At 51.6% G+C, this 24249-nt stretch overlaps 1 protein-coding gene across 2 annotated transcripts in view; it reads right to left on the reverse strand.

Moving 5' to 3' along the window:
• Positions 1–362: 362 nt before the first annotated feature.
• The window catches only part of TBC1D9B (TBC1 domain family member 9B), a 44170-nt gene continuing 20283 nt past the window's right edge, over positions 363–24249 (reverse strand). Inside the window, exons 8-22 of one of the 2 annotated variants that reach the window (XM_060008245.1) lie at positions 16568–16729; positions 16106–16256; positions 15408–15622; positions 13526–13643; positions 12093–12378; positions 10232–10361; positions 10003–10101; positions 9160–9228; positions 7912–8152; positions 7432–7497; positions 5685–5756; positions 5371–5421; positions 3545–3604; positions 2853–2959; positions 363–1747 (exon numbers count right to left, since the gene is read on the reverse strand). In XM_060008245.1, coding sequence (XP_059864228.1) covers positions 1058–1747; positions 2853–2959; positions 3545–3604; positions 5371–5421; positions 5685–5756; positions 7432–7497; positions 7912–8152; positions 9160–9228; positions 10003–10101; positions 10232–10361; positions 12093–12378; positions 13526–13643; positions 15408–15622; positions 16106–16256; positions 16568–16729 — 2517 coding nt within the window. In that variant the 3' untranslated portion in view covers positions 363–1057. The remainder of the gene's footprint in view (positions 1748–2852; positions 2960–3544; positions 3605–5370; positions 5422–5684; positions 5757–7431; positions 7498–7911; positions 8153–9159; positions 9229–10002; positions 10102–10231; positions 10362–12092; positions 12379–13525; positions 13644–15407; positions 15623–16105; positions 16257–16567; positions 16730–24249) is intronic. The other variant, XM_060008246.1, reaches the window with a different exon arrangement.

Here is a 24249-nt window from a genome sequence, read left to right on the forward strand (position 1 = left end):
CAACAGCCACAGAGATGTTATCTTTTAGTACAAATAAGAGTGGTCCTGTGTTGGGGGCAAACGCTGGACATGATGATCAGCTCCTGCTGCAAAGCTAAGGGGTCCTCATGGCTCAGCCTGTTGCCCGTGTCCCCACAGTCTGCTTTCTGAACCCAAAGGCTTGCTGCAGCCCAGGCCTGAGCACACATGTCCTGCATCTGGACCCAGGCTGTTTATACCTGCGGAGCAGGTTTCCTCTGCTGGTGCAGGTCTTCACAGGCCCTGCCCAGCCTGCATCAGCAGCTTTCATGTCCCCATCCTCCCTAGGGGTCTTGAACCCCCACCTCCTGTGAGAGACTAAGTGTTGGGAACCTCTGGAATATGGCCTGGGCCCCATACCTGCCTGGGGAGAAGCCAGGAGGCCAAAGCAGTGGTTGAGGGTCACATTAATTCTCTATACACAGTGTAGTTTTTAGTTCTTTCAGGGATTTATTAAGGCATTGAGCATAGTGTGATTTTTAGCCAACTGAAATGAATACAAGGAAATATATCAGGACCTGAGGGATATGCTTTTAAGGTTAATGGTGAGGATGACGAGCTGAAAGAGAATTGAGAGTAACGCCTGTGCAGGCGGCACCCACCCTGGTGCAGCAGATGCTTTCTGCCCATGTCCCCCAGCCAGAAGCTCAGGCTCAGGGGCTTCTGGAGAGCATCTCGAAGTTCTCACCACTTTGGTGCCCAATAGGCACTCGACCCCCCTACCTGGCGCCAAGTGGCAGGAAAGCCCCCGGAGCACGCAGCTGCAGAAGAGGAGGTGGAGGACAGGGTGTGGCCTGGCCACAGTGCAGGGCAAGCAAGGACAGATCAGAGAGCCCCTGACACTATGCAGGGGCCAGGAGGTCCAAGGCAGAACGAGGGGGTGGGGAGCCCCTGCCTAGGTCCCAACTGCGACTGTTCAGCCTTCTTTCCATTTACAACTCACTGCTTCTGGGGAGAACTGGAGGGGTGTGTCCTTCAAGAGAAAACAGAACGGGAGGGAGGGAGGAGAGAGAGGCCAGCCCCCAGGGCCTTGGAGCCCTCAGCCCAAAACTGCAGACTGCTCATGGTCACTGGAGGTGCTAAACTGTCTCTCCACCTTCCTCTGGTCCTTGATCTTGAGTCCAATGTCTACCCTCTTCTCAAAGAAGTTCACCAGCACGGACTCCGTCAGGATGGAGGCCAGGATCTGCTCGAAGGAGATGCACCAGTCTGTATCAACGGCACCCCCACTGTGAGTGGTGGCCACGGGGCTGTGGGCCTCCCCACCCACCAGCACTGTGTCATCAGCCAGGTCCTCACACTGCAGGGAGCCCGTGCTGACCACTGAGTACGAGGACATGGACATGTCATCTTTGGTTTCATCGTCAGACAGAGGCTGGGGGGGGGAGCCCCGCCCCTCACCGCCGCCCCCTTCGCCCACCACCTGGCTCTCCTGCGGTGCTTTCCCAAGGTGGGTGTCTCCACCCGCTTTGGCCTGGGGGTCCCCTGCAGCTGGCGGCTGAAGCTCCTGGGCCACGTCTTGAGGGGGGTGTGGGGCTGGCGGCTCGCCCTCCTCAGGGGCACTGTCCCTGGACTCTCCTCTGCCCGACCATGCAGAGAACCTCCTCCCCACTTCCCCAATGCGGAGCAGCAGGCTGGCCACCGTGGCGATAGCGTGGTACAAGTCCTGCTCCATGGGGTCTTCGCTGAACATGTTGTAAAGCGTCTTGCACAGCTCTATGAACTGCTCCTTTTAAGGGGAAAAACAGAAAAAGGGCAGGGAGATGGTAAAGAATGGGTCAGATTGCCCTCAGATCATCCAGACTCACAGTGCTGGCCATTATGATTGGTGTGAGGGTGTTGTCCCATTAGTTGTCTCCGTACACCTGTGTCTTGATATGTCCATTTCACAGATTAGGACACTGAGGTGCAGAGAGGGAAAGGGCTTTCTTTTCCAGCTGCCATTCTTTCAGCACATATAGGAACATTTGGAGTCTCTCCCTGTCTCTATGTCCATTCTGTTAGCAGAGACAGACCTATTTCTATCATACCTTTCTAAACCCAGTGACTACAAGTACTTCTTCACTGTGTTTTAGAATCACATTGAGTTTTTTATATCTTTAATCAGAAGCGCCTCCAACTCTCCTTTATGAAGCTCTTTAGAGAGTGATGACAAGGTAAGGTAACTTGGGTTGGTTGAGAAGGGTGAAGAGGTCAGGTTCCAGGTCCTGAAACCATATTTAGGCTTCCTGGCCTGAGAATGGGATGAAACCTCCCTCCACGGGCACCCCATTCTTCAGGCTGTGGATGAGAGAGCACCCAGATTGCAAGGTTCCCCTTCGGGCACAGCAGACCGTGGTCAGGCTGCAGCTCAACAGCTGCCTTTGGTTAGATGTCTGTGGTCCTGGCTGTAAGACCCTTGGCAAGATGCCACGGTCCTGACGCAGAGACCAGCAAACAAACATTGGGTGGTGGGTTGAGTGGGCCTGTGTGTGCACAGCTCCGAGCGGGGCATGGGAGGGAGCAGAAGTGCTGTGATGTTGTCTCATAAATGGTGGTGTTAAGTCTCTGCCTTTTGAGGCTAACCTTCCCCAGTGCTCCTCTGGTTCACGGATACCAATTAAACCAAAGCAAGTCATCACCAGCAGAGTGTTCTGGACAAGGCCCTGAAGCAACTGACCCCTTGTCCTACTAGAATAGTCCCTGACTGCTGCCTGACTAGAGGTTCTAAAGGTAGGCAGGAGAATCCCTACATTCCAGGGGGTGCTGGGACGGTGGTGAGGTGCCGGGTGGGAGGGCTCAGCCTTGGTTAGAATTTTCCAGAAACAACTGTTGCGTGTTCTGACTGGGCCTACCTGGTTCATCTTGGGAAGATCCTTAATCGTCTCCTTCTGAACCTCTTTCTCCTTGGCCCACATTCGAAGGTAGTGCCGATAGTCAGGAGGGCTGGTTCCCTTCTCCTCTGCGAGTTGGGAGAAAAAAATTAATCTCCATCTGTCAAATGAGAGAAAGAGGGCTGGGGGCTGGTAGCAGGGGGTAAGTGGGTTTTTAAGTATTGTCTGGCATGGAGTTACCTGGGCCCTATTACAAAACACCCCGGCATTTGGGGAGGTGGTGATGGAAAAAATACCCTAGAACACTCATGGGTCTCCCAAGTTATGCTGAAGTAGGTCTGAGCTAAGCTGATGAGGATAGCCCCAATCTGTCTTCCCCAAGATGGTGACAGAACCATGTGGAGGCTGAAGAGAGGGTGGCATGAGAAGGAGAGGCCAGCTGGGCACCTAGAGGAGTACTGGCAGGAAGCAGGCACCCCCAGAGGGAGGCGGTGATGGCTGGGGGTGTTCACAGCTACAGGAGATTCAGGCCTGGGGCTGATGACAGCTGCACAGCTGATGGGCTGGGCATTCACCTCAAGGAGAGCTGTGGTGTCAGGCATGCATCTGCCATCTCCCCAGGGTACGGGGCTCTTCTGCAGTGACAGGGCAACCAGACCCCACCCACCCTGAGACCTCTACCAGCATCAGCAGATGTTGGCCTATATATACACCTCTTCTTTTTTCTTGGATGTCATTTCCAGCTCCCTCTTGCTCTTCCTGCTGTAGTGCTTCTGGACAATGGGATGAATAAAAAGAACAAGAACATTCTTCTGTTATGACTCCAAACCACTAAGGTCCTTGAGTGGTCGGTCTAGTCTGTGCTCTCCTGCGGAAGCGGACCTGGCCCTGGATGCTGCTTCTTCTCTGCCTTCTCTGAGAAGGGCTGTCTCACTCCACCCGAACCACAGAGCCACTGAACCCTCACATCCTCTTTTCAAAAGAATACAAGTCATACCACAGTTCTTAAGTGAAAGATGGAGCACGTTATGGGCAAGAAGTCTGAGACCAATGATTTCTATAGTTTCTGCTGATAAAGGTCAAACTCAGGGGAGTCCTAATTACCAATTCAACCTGCAACTGCCACACTAGCTGATGAGGAATTTTATGTACGTGAATCCTGCACTCAGCACTGTATTTCTTAAAGTGACATGTTTGCTGGAGTCTGCATACACCGTGCTCCTTATGGTGACCATAAACTTGGGGTGAGCAGGCTGCCCAGCTTTTGCAGACCTGTTCCCTGAGAGAATGTGGCCGGTGGGGGGACCTCAGGTGGAACGGCAGCGTCCCAGCTCTGAATGGCCCTTGGCAGCTATGTGGTGGCAGGGAAGGGCGCAGCGCTCCAGGCTCAGGCTTCTCACCAGGGAACGGACTGCTGCCTGGAGGCTATGTGAGGTCTGAGGACAGGGATCTGTACCCCGAGTCCCTGGCATCTCCTGGAAGTGCCTGGGACAAGCCTAAAGCATCCTTGATTTGCTCGAGTATAACAGAAGATACATCTGTTTCTTTAGTTTGTATACTTGAAATCAAGGTCCTCAAGCTTCATAGTCAAGTTAAGTAAGACTTTGGCACTGTCAACAGGATTGCTTTGGGTGTCTTGATAATATCTTTTTTTTTTTTTGCAGTACGTGGGCCTCTCACTGCTGTGGCCTCTCCCGTTGCGGAGCACAGGCTCCGGACGCGCAGGCCCAGCAGCCACGGCCCACGGGCCCAGCCGCTTCGCGGCACGTGGGATCCTCCCGGACCGGGGCATGAACCTGTGTCCCCTGCATCAGCAGGCGGACTCCCAACCACTGCGCCACCAGGGAAGCCCGATAATATTTTGATAGTACCTTTTACTTTCACTTTTGAGTGTGTATTATCCTTGGTGTGTTATTACCTATCCCCCATGAGAAATTATAGGGCGGTGTTTTGGTTGGTTTTCTAGGTGTATTACATACCACCAGCTTGATTGCCAAATCCCAGGCCCAGAATGCCCCATCACCCTGTACCCAGTACTCCCAACAGGTTTTAAGTGTAGCACAGGGATGACTTCTAATAGGCACTCAACATACGTATTTTTCCCCAACAAAAAAGTTGTGTGGAACATGAAAATGTTTCCAAAGAAAGCATCTACCACTCTCCTCCACCTCTGCTCATCTGTGCTTTGTCTGTTTCACAATGACAGCTTTGCAATGATAGCATTTTGTGTTTTTCCTATGACCATGATGACAGAATACTTTCTGCACGTGCCTGGGGAGGTGACACCCTAGTGCCTGTGCAACACCCACTATACTGTGTGTCCTCATTTACTGCCCTCACGCAAGCACAGCAGCTGCCCCTCTCCACCCCAGTCCATGGCTGGCTCTGGGTCCTCCTCGGAACTTAGCCACACAGGAGGCGTCTCTGGAATAAGAGCTTCCAGGCCTCCTGACCATGCAGGGGAGCGTTCAGGAGATAAAACCCAAGGCCCTGGGGAAGCCAAGTGCAAAGGGGGCGCCCCTGCCCCCCAGGCACTGACCTTGAGCCTCCCAGGGCAGGAAAAGGTCCAGGTCGGAGGCCAGAGGAGATGCTGGAAGGGACAGCAGAGGAGGAGCAGAGGCAGAGGGAGGGAGAAGCCCGGGTCCGGGAAGGCAGAGACAAGAGAAACAGGAGTGAGAACACCACCGGGGGGCCTGGCCCTAGAGAGTGAGGCAGCTTCCCCTGGCTCTCACTCTGCACCTCCCCACGCAGCACACTCCCCGAGCCCATGGAGGGCCGTAGGCCACCTGCATGCGCCCCACAGCAGTGTTGCTTGGCACAGGGTCCGAGGCCAGTGGTATACAGAGTGCTCACCTTCTGAGGAGCTGTTCTCAGTGAAATAATGGGTCGCTTCCAGGGCTGACTCAGCCTCCTCTGGGCTCAGGGCTGTGCTCGGAGCAAAAGAAGAGTGAGGGCAGGAGGGAACAACATGATTCTCACCAAACGAAATCTCCCTGAGTCCTGGACAAAGGCCCTCCCTGAAACTGCCACTGTGTGCTCCACAGCTCCCAGCCCCACCAATATGGTGGATGGTCACAGTGGTAACAGCTGACGACTGATTCTGGTTGACTCGTGCATTGTGTTTGAAAATGTAATATATACATATCCCAGATAAAAATCCAGTCAGTGCAGCTGGGAGTTGGTTGAGCGGCCATCCTTTCTCCTACCCCACGATGATGCAGCCCAGAGGATTCTTTTGGGATGTTTTATGCTCCTGCAGGTACATATGCAGGGACGGGCCAGGCACAAGTGACTTGTTCTCACTTTATACACTTGGGCATTGTTCCACACCAGCACATACTGGCCTGCCTCGTTTTGCGATAAAGTAGTCTCTGGGGTGTCGGATCCACTTGGTTCTGTGCAGGGGGCTTATTCTCCCCATTGTACAGAGGGGGAGGAAGTGAGCGAGTTTTAACAGTGTGTGGCACAAGGGGAGGTGGCAGGTGTGGGTCGCCACTAGAGCCCTAGATGAAGCAAGGCGGGCAGGGGTGGCTTGGAAGTGGCAGCGCTGGCCGCATGTGCCCTCATGGACAGGCTCTCGGCACAGTGGGGCCTGCCCAGCCCAGGCCTCTCTCTCAGCAGAATGAGAGGTGGCCTATACCAGTCTTTCCATGGAAGTGTTCCTTGTTGCGTTACAGGGAACAACCAGCCAAAGGTGAGAATATCTGTGTCAGGAGCAGTTGTCTCTCCAACTCTGGATGCAGAGAACAACCCTGGGGGAAGTTTTAAAACTACAGTCTGGACCCCGCCCCAGGCCAATCAAGTGAGAGCCTCTGGGATGAAAAATCACTCAGGCTAACTCTGAGGCAGCTGCTGACTCCCAGGGGCAGGTCATGAACAACAGCAGGAACCCAGGACAGCTCCACCCCAGAGCAGAACCCCTGGGGCCAAATTTTCACCAGCCCGTCTCAATTCCCTCCTGTGAAAATGGGGAAGGCCTCCCCCACTGCACTTGGACAACTCTGAGTGGCCACCCCTGCTGAGCCAGGTGAGCTAGGCTCATGAAGCAGCAAGAGCCCCTGCTTTGGGACCAGCTACTGCGGACGACCCACTGTCAGTGTCCCAGCAGGCCCGGCACTGCTAGAGAAGCCAGAGGAGAGCAGCCATACAATAGGGCTCCCTGGCCTTGGCACCCCCACGCCGCTCCTCTGGTGAGAAACAGGAACCCTTGAGAGACTTAAGGATAAGCTAATGAACACAAGAGATTCAAACCTGAATATCCACTCCTGTGAGTCCCCCTCACGAGGGGGTGTTCTAGTTGAGTGGCACAGTGCTCCATCTGGGCCTTTGCCTGTGGGCAGACTCCTCCCTGAGACTCCCACACATTCCCTCCCAGGTCACTCAGGTCATGGCCCTGCTCTCAGACCAAGATTGGGCTGGGCCTCAGCCCCCATGCTCTGGCTCCTCCACTCTCTGTCAGGACGGGCGAGCCTCCACTATGTTGGGACCCTAGCTGCTGCAAGGCCCAGAACTCCACAGAGGCCTGTGCCATGGAATGCTGCACCTCCAGCTCTGGACACATGAGAAGCCCCTGCTGGGGAGTGGGACAGAAGGCTCTCACCTGGAGGCAAGTGCAGCTTGTAGAGCACCTTGAGCTTCTCTGTCAGGTCCCCATGGTACATCCTACCTGTGGAGGAAGGCCAGCAAGGAGGCACGCTGGCAAAAGGGCACAAGAGTCCCACAGCCAGTCCACATTCGAATACCTCCCCTTCCAATGGGTTCTGGTGGGACCCTCCTCACCACCTGACTCTCTCCTGGAGAGGACCCTGGGGGTGAGCACCAGGCCTCTGGCTTGCCCCTTCTCTGGGACCTGCAGACCCGGCCTCCAGCAGTGGACTGAGGGAGGGGAGGGGAGGGAGGGCTCCCATTGGATCTCCATGTATCTCCAGTGGGAAAACTGCACTTCCTTTATCAAGGGTCAAGGGCTCCAGGCTGCCCTCAGCTCGCTGAAGTGGGAAGACTGGCCAGGGCTGGCATCTGGAGGCTTCCGCAGAAAGGGTGTGGGCACGGAAAGGCCCCTGCAGGCCCTGGAGCCACTCACTTATCCCTGTCACGAACTCCTTGAAGTTGATCAGCGAGTCCTTATTTTCATCCAGGAGCCGAAACATGCGCCCCGCCAGCACGGATGTGTGGGAGCCACAGGCCCAGGGTGTCAGGCTGGCAAAGAGTTCCTGGAACTGGTTCGTGTCGATGCGGTACTGCTCCAGGTAGGGCAGGCTGGGGTCCCGACGTACAGCTGCAGGGCGGCTGCTCCCCCAGTACTGACTCGCCAGCTGCTTGGCCTGCAGGGAGCATAGCCTGGTGAGATGGCCTGGCCTCCTGGCCCCTGGGTGCTTAGGATTACCAGGCTGGTTGGTGTGTTCACCCTCCTCCTCCATCCAAGTCTGCAGAGTCCTGGATAGTGAGCACTGGGCTACACAGAGCATCTCGCAGAACCTCCTGCGTTGGTACCATCAGTCCCTAGTTTATAGCCGTGTGAGTCAAGACAGGGCCCTAGGACTGCCAGCCACGGCGGCCACAGCGAGTGAGAGGCAGCACTGGCTGGACTGCTCTGACCTTAAGGCCATAGCAGGGTGGTTATCTTGGGGGTTGAACCAGAGGCAGTTGGAGGGGCAGATGGGACCCGACAATGAGATCAGAAAGGCATTGTAGACATGGCTGTTTCTGCCTGCTCTTCACACCCTTTCCCCTTCTTCTGTTAACAGCACCTGAACTTTTCCTGGAAAGCCCCTCTTGTCCCACCCTCAGGCCATGGGGTGGGCACGTGGCCCAGTTTTGGGTCAGCAGCAAACACCCTCCTGTAGCCACAGCACCTAACTTGAGTCATTCCAACAATTAACCCTAGGCTTTTTGCTAAAACCACCTGGAAAGAAAAATTTTCTTTTCACTGGGGTTACTGAGCGGACAGGATGACCTTGGAGATGCTGACAACAGTCCTGCCACTCTGTAGGAAGAGCAGTCCAGGTGATATCTGAGGTAGGGGAGCTTGCCAGGATGTTGGAACACCTAGATCCAGTCATGCCTGAAGCTGTACATTCCTAGACTTTTTCAGTTTCATGAGCCAATGCATTCCCTTTTATATAAGCTGACTTGAGTGGATTTTCTTCCACTTAAAAGAGTGTCCTGCCTAAACTCCAAGAAGGATTAAATTCTACCATGTGAACTTTGTAGTAACTGCATCTGAGGATGCTTTTAAACCTATTTCTCTCCTGGCAGGAGGCTGCTACCCTGAGGATGAATTTAGGGGACTAGGATGGGATAGTGGTCCTCCCTTGCTCTTGGCTGTCACCTTAAACACCATGTAAAGGTCCTCCAGCTCTTCAATTGAGAAACCAATGTCCCCAGGTATAGCTCGAACCTAGAAGGAAAGAGAAACAGGATGTATTAATGAATTCTCAAGTTCCTGCTCTTTGAGAGAATCCCCATGTGGATGAGGGCGAAGACACGAACTGCCCTCTTGGTGTTGCCAGCTGGCCGAGCACATGAGGGTAGTCCATTCAGGAAAGAAAGCGTGGTCTACACTCCTACCCTTCATCACCCATCCTGTCACTCAATTCACACTCCCTGAGCTCCTTCCTGGTGGGCACTGGGGGTGCCTTTCTGTTCTGAACACCCAGTCAGGGACACAGGGTGAGGGGCGGTGATCAAGACACTGCTATCTGGATCCCTTGAAAGGCCCTGGCACTGGCACTTTGGAAGGTGACCTAGAACTTTGCAGTTACTTCTCCCTCCAGAGACAGGAGGACAAAGGCTTGCAGCAGAGGTCAGCGGGCTGAGTGGATGGAGGGCTGGGTGGCTGAGTGTTGCTACCCAGGGGCAGGGGTTAAAGCCAGGCCTGAGGGCTCAGTCCAGAGTGGGATCATGCTTAGCCTTTAGGCATTGAGGCATCAGAGAAGCTTCCCTGTGACCAATCCACAAGCAGAAAATTGTGACCAGCCCTCTCCCCACTTCCCTAAATTTGCCCCTTCACTCCTGGATTCCAGTCCCACACAAGACAGTGCTAGGGGACCCTGCACCCTGCTCCTCAGGGAAGTCTGGAGATGGCTCGGCAGGAGCAGCCCACTTGGTCACCATCCCCACCCTAGCTCCCAGCCTGCACCCTGGGGCCATGGGAGCCGGGGCCCATCCGTACCACACTCCTCTTGGCCGTATCCTCCAAGGACTGGATCACTTTCAGCCTCTGTTTAAACCGCATCTGTTCAATGTCCTCGGCCCTCAGGCTGCTGAATTTCTACCAGTCAGAGGTGATTCAGTGAGATAAGGTGGAACCACAGAGCAGAGGACAGCCACCCACCATGGCCAACTGCACCCACACGGCCCAAGGGAGTGGTCTGGCCAAGAAGCCCGCAGTGAGTGCTGACCTCATATGACACTTTCAGGAGGTCGAAGATGTCCACCTCTTCAGGAGGGTCATCTCCACTCGTCAGCAGGGCATGGAGGTGTGGGATAGGAGGAGAGACACTCTGCTTATTGACCACATTATCCAGGTATCTGTAAGGATTAAAGGACAGAAATCTAGATCACCCACAGGTGACAGGGGTGTCTTACCCATGGCTAAGTGATGTGGAGAGACCTAATTTGCCCAGACTCCCAATCAATGAGTGAGTGTGCTGAGGGCCGGGCATCCTCCAGGAGAGAGAAAGATGAGCCACTGCAGGGAGGAGGGGGAGAGGCAAATCAGGGATGGGTACCCTGGCAAATCAGGGACGCCCCCTGGAGGCAGTTGAGAGGCTTGAGCACTAACTCTGAGAAAGCTAGGCTGTCCACTGGGGTCTCACGGCGGGGGGCACCTTTACAAGTCCAGACCCTACCAAACCAGGAGAGAGGTTTGTCCCAGCTGGAGGGATGACACGCTTCCTCCATCTGGTGTGTCACTGGGCCAGATGTGAGGACTCCCTGCCTGGCCAGGAAGAATCAGGGACCAAAGGAGTGTCCCAGGAGGAAGGCGAGGGAGGAGCCCTGCTGTGGGGGTGTCCGAGGAACACAACCTCGGGACAGGGCCTGACTTTGGCTGGACTAGGCCAACCAGGACCTCACACTCTCCCAGGCTCTCTGGCTGGGCCTGACACTCAGGTGGGACACACCCACTGGCTCCGGCACCATTCCTGGTCAGGCCCTGCTGCTAAGGAGGGGCCCCATCTGTCTGGTGTGGGAGATGGGCATGAAAACCACTTGCCGACTCTGGCCATGGGCTGAGTATCTTGTCATCACTGAGGACAAAGAGCTAGCATGGCCCATAGCAGAGAAGCAACAACTCTGCCAGCCTGGGACCCTTACAGGTTCCCAGTCAGCACTGGGCTGGCTCGGCAGGCAGGTGGCAGCGTCCCTGGCTGTCCCGGGTGGCCAGGAGCATTCCAGGCTGGGCAAATACATGCACGTGGGCTGGCAAGGCTGTATAGAGCTCAGGGCCTGGGCCACAGTAAGCACCCCCTAGGAAGGCACCTGGTTATAAAGGTCTTGAAGGCCAGGCTAGGGGACTTAGATCCTTTGTCCAGAAAACCACCAGTGGCACAGGGAGTTCCCATATCCCAAGGGAGGAACAGGGTCAGATTCTGATCAGGAAGAGCCCTGTGGGATGCTGGTGGATGAGACTGGAACAAGGAAAACTGTGACGATGCAGACACAGGGCCCTTGGCAGGGGTGTCATGGGTCTGCCCTGAGGCTGTAGGGGTTGAGGGGAGGGGCTGGACCCCAGAGAGAGTCCATGAGGATGGGATGCGGGGACTGAGGGAGGACAAGGCAGCCAGGATGACCCTGGGCCTTAGGCGTGCCTGGTGGATATCAGCTCATTCAGCAGCTACAGTAGGCCCAACATGGGCCCTTGTCTAGGTGACGGGGTGACAGTGATGCTACTGAGCTGGGAAAGGCACGACCAGGAGTGCTTTGTGGGAATAACAGACACCCAACCTTCGCTAGAGGAGGGAGGCCCTGCTGTTCCAGCTGCCTCCTGCCCACCAAGCCCTCCAGTCCAGTGTGCTCTGGCCCACTACCTGTTTTACCTTCTCCCAGCACTTATTACTACTCCAGTACTGTTCTGTCTCCTTCCAGAAAGGAGGCTCTCTCTGCCCCCCTGGAGTATCCCCAGGTCTAGCCCTGTCTGGGCACGTGGTAGGTACAGTCCCAGGATGCTGACCAAGAAGCACATAGGGCTGGGGAGGGGTGGGGTGCTGCAGTCAGTGCTGGCCAGCTCCCCAGCAGGAGGAGGGAGGCCAGCTCAGTCACCTGCCCAGGACGGTCATGGCCTCGCCCTCGTCGCTGCAGCCGAGTAGCTGCTCCATGTTGGCATCCAGGATGGCCAAGGCCACCTGCAGGATCACCTTGATGCCCTCGTAGAAGAAGCAGTCAACAATGACCGCAGCGCTCTCAAAGGGCATGACGCTGAGAAAGAGGGTCAGGAACCAGGAGAGCGAGATGCTGGGAATCACCCCCAGGTCCTGCATCTTCTCAGAGAGCTGGGGCAGGAAGTCTCTCGTGAGCTCTTCAAAGATGCCTTGGTCCACCAGGGCCCCTAGGTAGAGAACGAAGGAGTCTGAATGGTGAGCTCACACCCCTGACTCAGGCAGGCCCTCATGTGGGACCCCAGGGTCTGAGTTGCAAGAAGCTCACCTGGTCCCCAGCCAGCTCTGCTTACAACTGAGGGCTGGAGGGGGGCAAGTGGGGTGGAGAAAACAAGAACGGAAAAAATTATGTAAGTTTCCTTTCTACTACTTCCAAATCGCTGTGTGAAAAAACGATTTCTTCCACTATACTTGGATTTTATTTTTGGGAAATACTAATTTCTCTCTAGGGCGTCAAAAGTAAACAGTGAGCAGCTGCATAGCACAGGGAGATCAGCTCGGTGCTTTGTGACCACCTAGACGGGTGGGATAGGGAGGGTTGGAGGGAGGGAGACGCAAGAGGGAAGAGATATGGGGATACATGTATATGTATAACCGATTCACTTTGTTATAAAGCGGAAACTAACACATGATTGTTAACCAATTATACTCCAATAAAGATGTTAAAAATAAATAAAATAATAAGAAAAATTAAAAAAAAAACAAAAACAAACAAAAAAACCAAACCATAAAAAGAAGTAAACAGTGATCTCAGTAGCTTGTGTGTGTACTGACCTGAAGCTTGTGAACAGATGCAATTCTAAAGGACCCCAAGAGTGGAAACCCCCAAAAGCAAACAGTAAGGGAAGGACATTTTAGAATAACAGACTTAATTATATATGTAATTAAATATATTTGCAAGTGCACTTCCATTTAATAACACAGATTCTACTGGCTGTGAGTTCCTAACAGTTGACATGGGGGTATACTATATGCTCTAGCTGTGATACTGGAAATTTTCCACAATAAAAATGTTTAAGAAGAGTTAGATGGATGTGAATTTAGGCCCCAAGCTAACTTCTTCTCTCACTGCCGGCAACTCCTAGGGAATCGCATAAAGTCTGGGAGAGACGGTTGGGGTCTGTGTTTGGCTCTCTGCTTTTCAGCTGTGTGAAGATTTAGCAGCTTCCTAATCTATGGAGCGGAACCTGTGACTGTCTGCAGCCTGGGGCAAGGCTGCGAGGCCTCCAAGAGCTCACCTGTGGGATGTGCTGAATGTAGACCTGGCCCAGGGAGGCCTGCCACCCCCACAGGGAGCTGCCAGTCTCAGGCACTCACCAACCACCCTGGTGTTGTAGTAGTCGGGCAGCATGCGTTCACAGAGGGCCACCAGCAGCCAGAATGCCTCCTCCTCGCTGCCATAGAGCAGGAGCACTGAGGTGACGATGTTCATGGCCTATGGGCACAGAGACAGGTAGGGGGTGTCATGGAGCTGTTCCCCCCCCCCCCCCCCCCCCACCAAGTGGCCTATGCATCCTCCTCTACCAGCAGGCCTGGTAACAACAAACTCTTCCACCCAACTCTGGGCAATGTGCCAAAAGACAATTTGCAGGAAATCAATTTGAGCAAAACGGTCAATCAAGTTCCTCAAATTGGGCCTGCAGGCATTCGGACACCCGAGAAGGCGAGGCCTTCTTCGGGGTGGTGTCTGGTGTCACAGGTGCAGCACGGGGCCAGAAGGATGTGTGAGTGAGCTGCATGCAATGGCCACATGGCTGCAGGGAGGCCATGGCAAAGTAGTGACCATGCACAGCCTGAGCTGATACCAAGGCTTGTAAGAAAAAGCATCAATGGCGGCAAATTATCTTAAAAATGATTTAGAGCCAGCACACTGGTTTTCCATGCACTGGCAATATGTCCTGCAGAACACTGGTCCTACAGAAAAGTGATTTCTCTGAAATCCAGAGGCAGTCATAGGGAAACAGAAAGCCATCTGACCTAGTCATGAAAATGCCCACTAGATTTAAAATCAAATGCCTCTGGAAATGCAAATCAAAACTGCAGTGAGGGGCTTTCCTGGTGGCGCAGTGGTTGAGAGTCCACCTGCTGATGCAGGGGACACGGGTTCGTGCCCCGGTCCAGGAAGATCCCACATGCCGCGGAGCGGCTGGGCCCGTGAGCCATGGCTGCTGAGCCTGCGCATCTGAAGCCTGTGCTCCGCAACGGGAGAGGCCACAACAGTGAGAGGCCCGCGTACCGCAAAAAAAAAAACTAAAAAAAAAACAACTGCAGTGAGATGCCACCTCATACCATTACGATGGCTACTATCAAAAAACCAGAAAATAACCAGTGTTGGTGAGGGTGGCGAGAAACTATAGCCTTTGTGTATTGTGGGTAGGAATGAAGAATGGTGCAGCTCGTGTGGAAAATGCTATGACAACTCTCATAATTCAAAACATTAAATATATGATCCAGCAATTCCACTTCTGGGTATAATGCCCAAAAGAACTGGGTTTGGATATTGTACACCTATGCTCATAGCAGCACTATTCACAACAGCCAAAATGTGGAAGCAACCCAAGTGGCCATGGATGATGAATGGATAAACAAAACACGCTGTATACATACAACGGAATATTCTTCAGCCTTAAAAAGGAAGGAAATTTTGACACATGCTACAACATAGATGAAACTTGAGAACATTATGCAAATGAAATAAGCTAGTCACAAAAAGACAATACTGTATGATGCTTATATGAGGTACTTAGTCAAAATCATAGAGACAGAAAAGATAATGGTGGTTGCCAGGGGTAAGCAGGGGAGTTGTTTAATGGGTACAGTTTCCATTTTGCAAGATGAAGAAGAGTTCTGGAGATGGATAGTGGTGATGGTTGTACAATGATATACCTAATGCCACTGAACTGTAAACTTAAAATGATTAAGATGGCAAGTTTTATGTTATGTGTATTTTACCACACACACAAAACAATCAAACGCCTCAGGACCCAGACCAGAAGCACATACGTGGCAAGGGGATAAGGTGAGCGATGAACACTGCTTCTAATTTCATCTTTTTCTGTGATTAGGATCTTCCTGGGGGGGGGAACAGGGCACAGTCACAGGTGTGTGGGGCTATCACTTAGGCCCAGAGCCATGCGGAGGTGCTCCTGTGAGCTTCTGGTGGGAGATGCTGTCTCTGGACCCTGCTAAGCCCCTGTACCTGGCAGTAGCCAATGGTGGGGTTTCGGAAAGCGTAGGCAGTCAGCACCCGGCGGAGTGCAGCGATCCCGAGCTCATTCTGGAAGGCAGGGTGCTCGGGCATGGAGCGGTGGAGGTCTCGCTCGATCTCCTCCGTGGCCAGGCTGTACTTCCCTGTGGACTTCTCCACCAGCTCAGCATAGTAGCCAGGGTGAGTCACCATCTCATTCCAGGCCCCTGTGGAGACACAGCTGGTAGCTGTCTCCCTCTTCCTCCCCTCCCGGGACTTCGAGGGCAACAGGGCAGGGTGGAGACGTCAATGCACTGCAGAAGAGTAGTGGCACTTTGGGGCCAACTAAGAGGTGCCAGGCAGAGTTTCCCTCATGATTGCTTCTGAGAGGAGTCACCCCACCCAAGTTCAAATGGCTGACTTGCCCTCCTGAAACCATCCAAGTGGCCAAGGGTGTGAATGTTGTCAGAGCCTGACCCAAGGAAAGAAGGCCTCAGGAGGCCTGTTTGCCTTCCACTGCTGGTGGGAAGGCACCGCCTCACTGGTTTCTGCTCCCCGGAATGCCCCTCCTGGCACACATGAGCTTCATTACAGCTGAGAGACATGTTCTCGCCCTCTAAAGGCTGGTGGTTCCTGCCTGGCCGACTCAGGAGGCCAACTGGGGGTCATGGAGGCTGAGGCTGTGGGGCCGTGAGGCCAGGGCAGCTCACCAGAGAAGAGGAGCCACAGCTCCCCCCGGAGGCTCTCGGGGATGCCCTTCAGCACCAGTTCCCGCGTCCTGGCGGTGCGGTACATGCACATGCCGCGCCCGTACTCAAAAAAGTGGATGTGCCACGACTCCTCTTTCATCTTCTCCTTGGCCTGGGGGAACAGCAGACAGGGGGGCTGTGAATGCGACCTGAGTGCTGAGGCAGGTGTCAGGCCCTCCACCTCTCCTCCAAGGGCTTGTGGCGAAAATGCCACGAGCCCAGGCTGGGCTGTGCACGGCATCACCCTCGGGCGTCAGGGACACGGGACCCCCTGCAGAGGCCTGAAGCCCATGACCAGCACTTCTGAACAGGTCACTCAGGGTGTCCCTGGGCACTGCACATCGTCACCCAAGGGCCGCAGACTGGCCCTGCCCTTCCCCCTATCTGGCCTGCATGGTGGTGGAGCCCCGAGTCTGGGCTTACCCCCTTGGCTCCCAGGTCCTCCATGGGCGTGTTTCTCTGGAAGAGTTTGAGCAGGCCCTGGGAAGCGGTTGGAGCCTCCTGTGCATGGGACCCCTGGAGGCCACCGAGGGGTGAGGTCGGGCTGGCAGGCTGTTCTGACACCTCCTGAGGAGCTGGGGAAGACTGGGAAATACAACATGGGAAGGAAAGCACTGAGCGAGTGAACTGCCCCACTGCCTGCGGGGTGGCCATGTGCGAAAGAGCAGGAGGCCATGCTGTGGCTCAGCCCTACATCCTCTCTGGCCAGACACACACCTGTGTTGTCCTCCTTCACCAGGGACAGGTTCTGGTGCTCATCCTGTCAGGCCCTCTCTGTGAGGTCAGGGCCAGGAGAGAAGAAACCGCAAGGAGACAGCTCCACGTGCCCCTTCCTGAACTCTGTGTCCCCTACAAGGGTTTGACTGGCAGCACTCATGGGTGCTCCCTGTGATGCCTTTCTTGCTCCAGCCTCTGGGGTGCAGACCCTGCCGAGCCCTGTAGGGACAGCTGCTGGTGGCGTCTGCCCGGACTGTTCTTCGGTCCCACCATTGTAGCGCTGCCCCATGGGGCCCCTGGACACAGTGATTGGCTCAAGTGGGGAGTGCTGGGAAAGAGCACTGGGGCCCCCACTGGAGCCCAAGCATGGAGGGGAAAGTGGAGCAGAGGCAGGGTGACATCAGGCCTGCTCACCCAGTACGTCCCGAGGCTGACAGCTTGCCTCACCCTTTTCAGACTGACAGAGTCCTAATTGAGGACATGCCTCCTGCGGGTGCCCTCAGTGACAGCTGAGTGAGGGAAGGAGTCCTCTTTCCTCTCCTCCCTCCCTCAGGCTACCTGTCCACTGTACCCTCAAGGGCCCCTCAAAGAAGAAGGGGCCCCCAGGCACTCTGAGGGCTGGTGGCTGTCCGCAAGGCTCCCTCTCTCTGGGCCACTTGCCTGGTGTGTGGTGTGGTCTACAGTGGCCACACATCTCTTGGGCCACACCACCTCTTTCCGGACACTTGTGCAGCTCAAAACCGGGTTCTCCTTAGCAGTCCGCCACACTTGCAACAAGGCTGTGGGGCTTTGGGAGGTGAAAATAAAGACATATGCCTAGAACTAGGTGTGTGGGGAGGGGGTCCCCATCTGTGGGCCATCTCTAACCATAAACAGGGCTCTGGTAGGGCTGTAGGCCATTCTCCAGTGTCGGAACCTGGGAATCTGCTTTCCTGTTGCACGGACGGCCAAACAGCAAGAGAAATGGATCCTGGGTGGTTCTGGGAACATACTGGGGGGCAATATGGGGCTGGGAGAAGAAAAGGGGGGCATCAAGGACAAAGGTCTAAAAGCAAGCCCTAACATTCAGGGTTCTTCCCCTGGCTTTCTGGAACCTTAGTACCCTTCAGGTACAGTGTGGGTGACACCAGGCAACTGCCCCTGCTTGTGGATTGTGTTCTACCTGCAGGCACCTGACTTCAAGGTGAGCTCACTGCCGTGGGCAATGGCCTGGGCAGGGAGTTTGTTCCCTAGCCCGGGGGTCAGGTGGAACAGAGTCAGTGCCCACTCTGTCTGTCCTCCTCTCAGCTCGCTCCCCAAGTGCCCACCAGTAGGAACAACACCGCTCTTGGGTGGACACTGGTCACTGGCTCCCTTGAATCCACTTCTCCTTCTGCCAGCAGTGGCTTCCAATTTTTTTTGGGCGCAACACATCTCTCTCCACTCTTGGACCCACACTTTGTGGAATCCACTGAGGTTTGCGGTGGTGGCCACAAGCTAATTAGCATTTCCCATGCCTGCGGGGACTTCGGGTACTGTGTCGGCCACTCTGCAGGGAATGTCAGGATGAGCCACGGAGGGTGCAGGGGCTGCACCACCATGCTGGTGCCACACACGCCCCGGGGATGACACTCATCCAGTGGAGACAGCCCAGCTCTGATGATAGGCGGCCAACTGTGTGGACTTCTTGGCTTCGTGGGCCAGTGAGCTCCCCTTCTGCGTGCTCCGGTCTGAGCTGAGTTTCTGCCCTTGTGCCTGTCAGCTCTGATCCCACTGGCTGTGGTCAAGCAGGGGTGCTGGACGCCTCCCCCGAGACTTTCACCCTCTCTGTGTTCCACATGAGAACCTGTACCACAGCTGTGATGGCTTCACAGGGAACACATGCTAAACTCATCAAGCTGTGCTATTTCAATATGTACAGCATATTGTATATCAAATTTACCTCAGTAGAACTGTTTTTAATAAAAAGGAAAAAAAAAAAGAGAACTCTGCTAAGTTCATATCCACAGCCTGCCCCTCTGCCCCTGGCTGGTGTTTTCAAAATGGATTTTAGATCAACTAAAATACATTTTCATGACAAACTGCCCGAATCCAGGGACATGACCCCAGTCCAGACCCCAAGCATCCTGATGCAGAGAGTCTGCTTCTGGCTCGAGGTTCCCTGCAGGAACAAGGACACAGATGGACTTGCAGGCCACAGAGCACTGCAGAGAATCAAAAACCTCAGTGCCGGAAAGGAGATTGACTCGAGGATGTGACCTCAGCAATAACCATCCTTCGTGACAGACAGGTTCCTGGGGTGATGGTGAGCTCACAGACCCATACTGCCTGGGAATCCAGTCTCCCTCTCCTTCCTCTTGGTAACTGTCTCACACATTTTTCCAGTGCAAACCTCCCAAACCATCCATCTTCCTCACTTCCTACTGCCAACTACTGAACTGAACAAGCAGAAGCAGGAGCAATCTGACAGCCATCCACGGTCACCCCCACCGGCCCACCTTCCCACAACTGTGGCCACGCATGCCAGGCCCAACTCTCCCCCGACTCGAGCCCAAGATCCTACCGCTCTCGCCTCCAGGACCTTCTTCTGTCAACTGGCCCCTCTCCACTGGATTAATTACCATCAGCATAGAATCATGCTGTTGTCCCTACAAGCCCTCCCCGTTCTTCAACTGGGTGGTGCTCACATGTTATGTCCACTTTTGCGAAAGTTCATCAAGTTGTGCACTTAGGATCCATGCACTTTAGAGTATATACGTCACACTCCAATTACAAAGTCACACCCTGAAGGGACCCCTGTGATTCTCAGCTGGCCTTTCTACAAAGTTTCTGGAAAGAGTTACCTAAACTCACTGTATCCTTTCCCTCTCTTTCCAATTTTTTCTTGAGAAAGTGTCAGAAAATGTATGTTTATGTTCTAACAGTTACCTTTATACTAATGTCTTTATATAGTACCCTGGGTCCCCTCTTTTTAATACACTGGACTCCCTCCTAGGGGCAATACTAAAATTAGCGAGTAGCCCTGATCTTCCCCCTCCACTCCTTTCCCTGCCGACATATAATTGAAAGTGATATACCTTGCTCTTACTTAATAAGGCAGTCAAGTCAGTGAGCTTATTCTACTTTCCATACCTTCTTTTCTCATGTTTTCATTGTACTCTATGTATTCAGAGCATATAAAATTACACATGACTTGTCACCTTTATCCTTGTTATCTAGTCCTATTTCTACAGCTAGATACATTCAATGCTCCCACCAGACCTTCTGCCAAAGCCTCTTCCATCATTTCTTGGTTGTCTGAGGTTGTTCACTATTAGATGCCTCAAAAGCTGATAGCTTCTGTGAATTCCTGCATGCTCCTGACGGTCTGTGGTTTTGATACCTGAACATCAGTTTGCCAGACAGAAAATCCTAGGGTCACAGCTTTTTTACTGTATATCTTACAAAATGTTACTCTATTTGTATAAAATTTTGCTATCAAAATGTCTGATGCCTGGGCTTCCCTGGTGGCGCAGTGGTTGAGAGTCTGCCTGCCGATGCAGGGGACACAGGTTCGTGCCCCGGTCTGGGAAGATCCCACATGCCGCAGAGCGGCTGGGCCCGTGAGCCATGGCTGCTGAGCTTGCGCGTCCGGAGCCTGTGCTCTGCAATGGGAGAGGCCACAACAGTGAGAGGCCTGTGTACCGCAAAAAAAAAAAAAAAAAAAAAAAAGCCTGATGCCTCTCTGATTTTCATTCCTTCATAAATGACTTGGTCCTTCTTGACTGGTTGCCCCCCCAAATTTTTTTTTTTTTTCTGTACTTACAGGAGGATGTTGTATGTATGGGGTAGCTGTTTGCACTGTACGGTTGGGGGTCTGTCTTCTGGTGCAGTCTCTCTATGGAGCCCCCCTCCAGGACTTCCTGATCTGTCTCCTCTAGTGTCAGAAGCTTCTCTCTCTTTACTCCTCAGTATTCCTGCCCTGCTCAGTTCCAGCTCTTTTTTCCTCAGGGAGGGCTCTTTCCTTTTGGAAGGGAGTTTTTGTTGGGTGTTTCAGATTTGTCCTAGCATTCTCTGATCTTCCCTTAGCTCGTCAGTGGATTCCCATGTTTTGTGTTGTTGGTTAACTCATCTGTGAGCTGGAGCCTGAGAAATATGCCTGCAGTTTCACCGGTGGTTTCTCTTAGTCACTTGCTGAGGTTTCTGTTCAGTGGGTAGTCTCTTTTGAGGAGGGTGTGTGTGGGGAAGTATTTTTGGTGATTTCTGGATTCCTTGGCTCTTGGGACTGTCAGAACCCTTTTTCTCTTCCCTCCACTACCACAGCACAGCTGCTGATTCTGTATCTGTAGAATAATGCTGCAGTTGGTGGTCTGGCCTCACCTACTTGTAGTCTGGGGTTTGTAAGATACCCTTTCACCTGGCTTTGTTAAAGCTGTTGTCTGTGGGCTTTTATTTTTACTCTTAAAGTTGCTTTGTGCATTTTAATGGAAAATTTGGTAAGGTTTAAAAAGCTACCCCAATAACCAACAGCTTATCCCCGTTGAAGGCCACTCCACCGGGCTTTTCTTCCCGTTCTTCCACTGAACAACTCTTGAAAAGGCCACCGTGACCTCTACTTGCCATCTCCAGTAGTCAATTCTTAGTTCTTATGATACTTGACCTCAGATCCAAACTGAACTCTTGACTGCTCCTTCCAAAACTGCTGTTCCTCATGTCATTAAATGGTGATTCTATTCTCTAAGCTGCTCAGGCCAAAAACTATAGGGTCATCTTTTTGTAAACCCTTCTTTATCCCATACCCTCCATCTAATTCGTCAGTTCTCTCAGATCTACCTTCGAATTATATCCTGTACACTAACACTGAACAATCTGAAAAGGAAATTACGAAAATGATTTTATTTACAATAGCATCAAAAAGAATAAAATACTTAGGGATAAACTTAGCCAAGTAGGTGAAAGACCAGATGCTGTATGCTGGAAACTAGAAAATGCTGATGAAAGAAATTAAAGATGCAAACAAATGGAAAGACATTTTGTGTTCATGGATTGGAAAACTTCATATTGTTAAGATGTTAATATTACCCAAAGTGATCTATAGATTCAGGGCAATTGCTATTAAAATCCCAATGACATTTTTGCAGAAATAAAAAAATCTATCCTAAAATTCAGATGGAATTTCAAGGGACCCCAAATAGCCAAAACAAGCTTGGAAAAAGAACAAAGTTGGAGGTCTCAAATTTCCTGATTTAAAAATTTACTATAAAGCTAGAGTAGTTAAAACAGTATAGTACTGGTGTAAGGATACAGACCAATGGAATAGAATTGAGAGCCCAGAAATAAATTTTGCAATACATACGTTCAACTGATTTTTGACAAGGGTGCCAAGACCATTCAACGGGGAACAGATAGTTTTTTGTACAACAAATGGCATTGGAAAACTGGATATCCACATGTAAAATGATAAGTTTGGATACCTATCTCATACCATTTACAAAATTAACTCAAAATGGATCAAAGACCTAAATGTAAGAGCTAAAACTACAAAATTCTTAGAACGAAACAGAAGAAAAGCGTATGGCAACTATTTCTTTGATATGACATCAAAAGCACAATAAAAGAAAAATAAATTGGACTACATAAAAATTTAAAACTTATGTACATCAAAGGACACAATCATCCTCAATCAGAATGAGAAGGCAATCCATGGAATGGGGGAAAATATTTACAAATCATGTATCTGATAAGAGGTTAATATCCAGAAGTTCTACAACATGACAACAAAAACAAACAACCCGATTAAAAGAAATAGGCAAAGGACTTGAATAGACATTTCTCCAAAGAAGATATACAAATGGCCAATAAGATGTGAAAAGATGCCCAATGTCACTAATCACTGGGGAAATGCAAATCAAAACCACAATGAGATACCACTTCATATCCATTAGAATGGTTATTGTAAAAAATAACAGAAAATAACAGTGTTGGAATGGATGGGGAAAAACTGGAACCCTTATGCATTGCTGATAGGAGTGTACAATGGTCTAGCCACTGTGGAAGATGTTATGGCAATTCCTCAAAATATTAAACACTGATTTACCATATGACGCAGCAATTCCACTTCTGGGTACATACCCCAAATAACTGAAAGTAGGGTCTGAAGAGATATTTGAACACCCATGTTCATAGCAGCATTATTCACAACAGCCAAAAGGTGACAGTAACTGAAACGTCCATTAAAAGATGAATGGATTGCCCTGAATCTATAGATCACTTTGGGTAATACTAACATCTTAACAATATGAAGTTTTCCAATCCATGAACACAAAATGTGGCATATGTATACACACACACACACACACACACACACACACACACACACACACACTAGTATGTATTCAGCCTTAAAAAGGAAGGAAATTCTGACAGATTCTATAATGAAGATGAACCTTGAGGACATTATGCTAAGTGAAATAAGCCGATCACAAAAGCCGATCACATTACTGTATGACTCCCCTTATATGAGGTACCTGGAGTAGTCAAATTCATAGAGACAGAAAGTAGAATGGTGATTGCTGGGGCCTGGGGGTAGGGGCTTGAGGGTGGGAAATGAGGAGTTAGTACTTAATGAGTACAGAGTTTCAGTTTCCAAGATGAAAAAAGCTTTGGAGATGGATGGTGGTAATGGCTGCATAACAGTGTGAATATACTTGATACTACTGAACTGTATACTTACAAACGGTTAAGATGGTAAATTTTATGTTATATGTATTTTACCACACACACACACACACACACACATAAGCACACAAATATATATATGTATCCTGAATTTAACCACTTCTCACCAACTCCACTGCTACCACCCTTGACCAAGGCTCTATCATCTTGTGTCCTGAAAACTGTTAGAGCCTTCCAACTCATCTCTGCTTCTATTCTCGTCACTCTCTAGTCCAGCTCTGTTCTAGAGAAATATAATGAGAGCCACACACATAATTTAAAATTTTCTAGTAGCCACATTAAAAAACATAAAAGAAATTGTGAGGTTAACTTTAATAATATATTTTATTTAATATAGTAAAAGTATTATCATTTCAACATGGAATCAATATTAAAAAAATCAAGATATTTTACATTCTCTTTTTCACACTGAATCTTCCACCTCTGGTGTGTAGTTTATGCTTACAGCACATTTAAGTGTGGTTGCCTTTCAAGTGCTCAATAGTCACGTGTGGCTACTGTACTGGGCAGCTACACCTCTATTCCATTCTCAATATGACAGCCATAGCAATTCTACTAAAACATAAACAGACTGTGTCCCTACTCTGGTCAAACTCTCCACTGGCTCCCATCTCACTCAGAGTCAAAGCTAAGTACTCCCAAGGGCCTACGGGCACTACATGACCTGGCTTCCCACTCCCTCTCTAATTTCA

Source organism: Delphinus delphis, chromosome 3, assembly GCF_949987515.2.
Source record: "Delphinus delphis chromosome 3, mDelDel1.2, whole genome shotgun sequence".
Taxonomy (NCBI): Eukaryota; Metazoa; Chordata; class Mammalia; order Artiodactyla; family Delphinidae; genus Delphinus; species Delphinus delphis.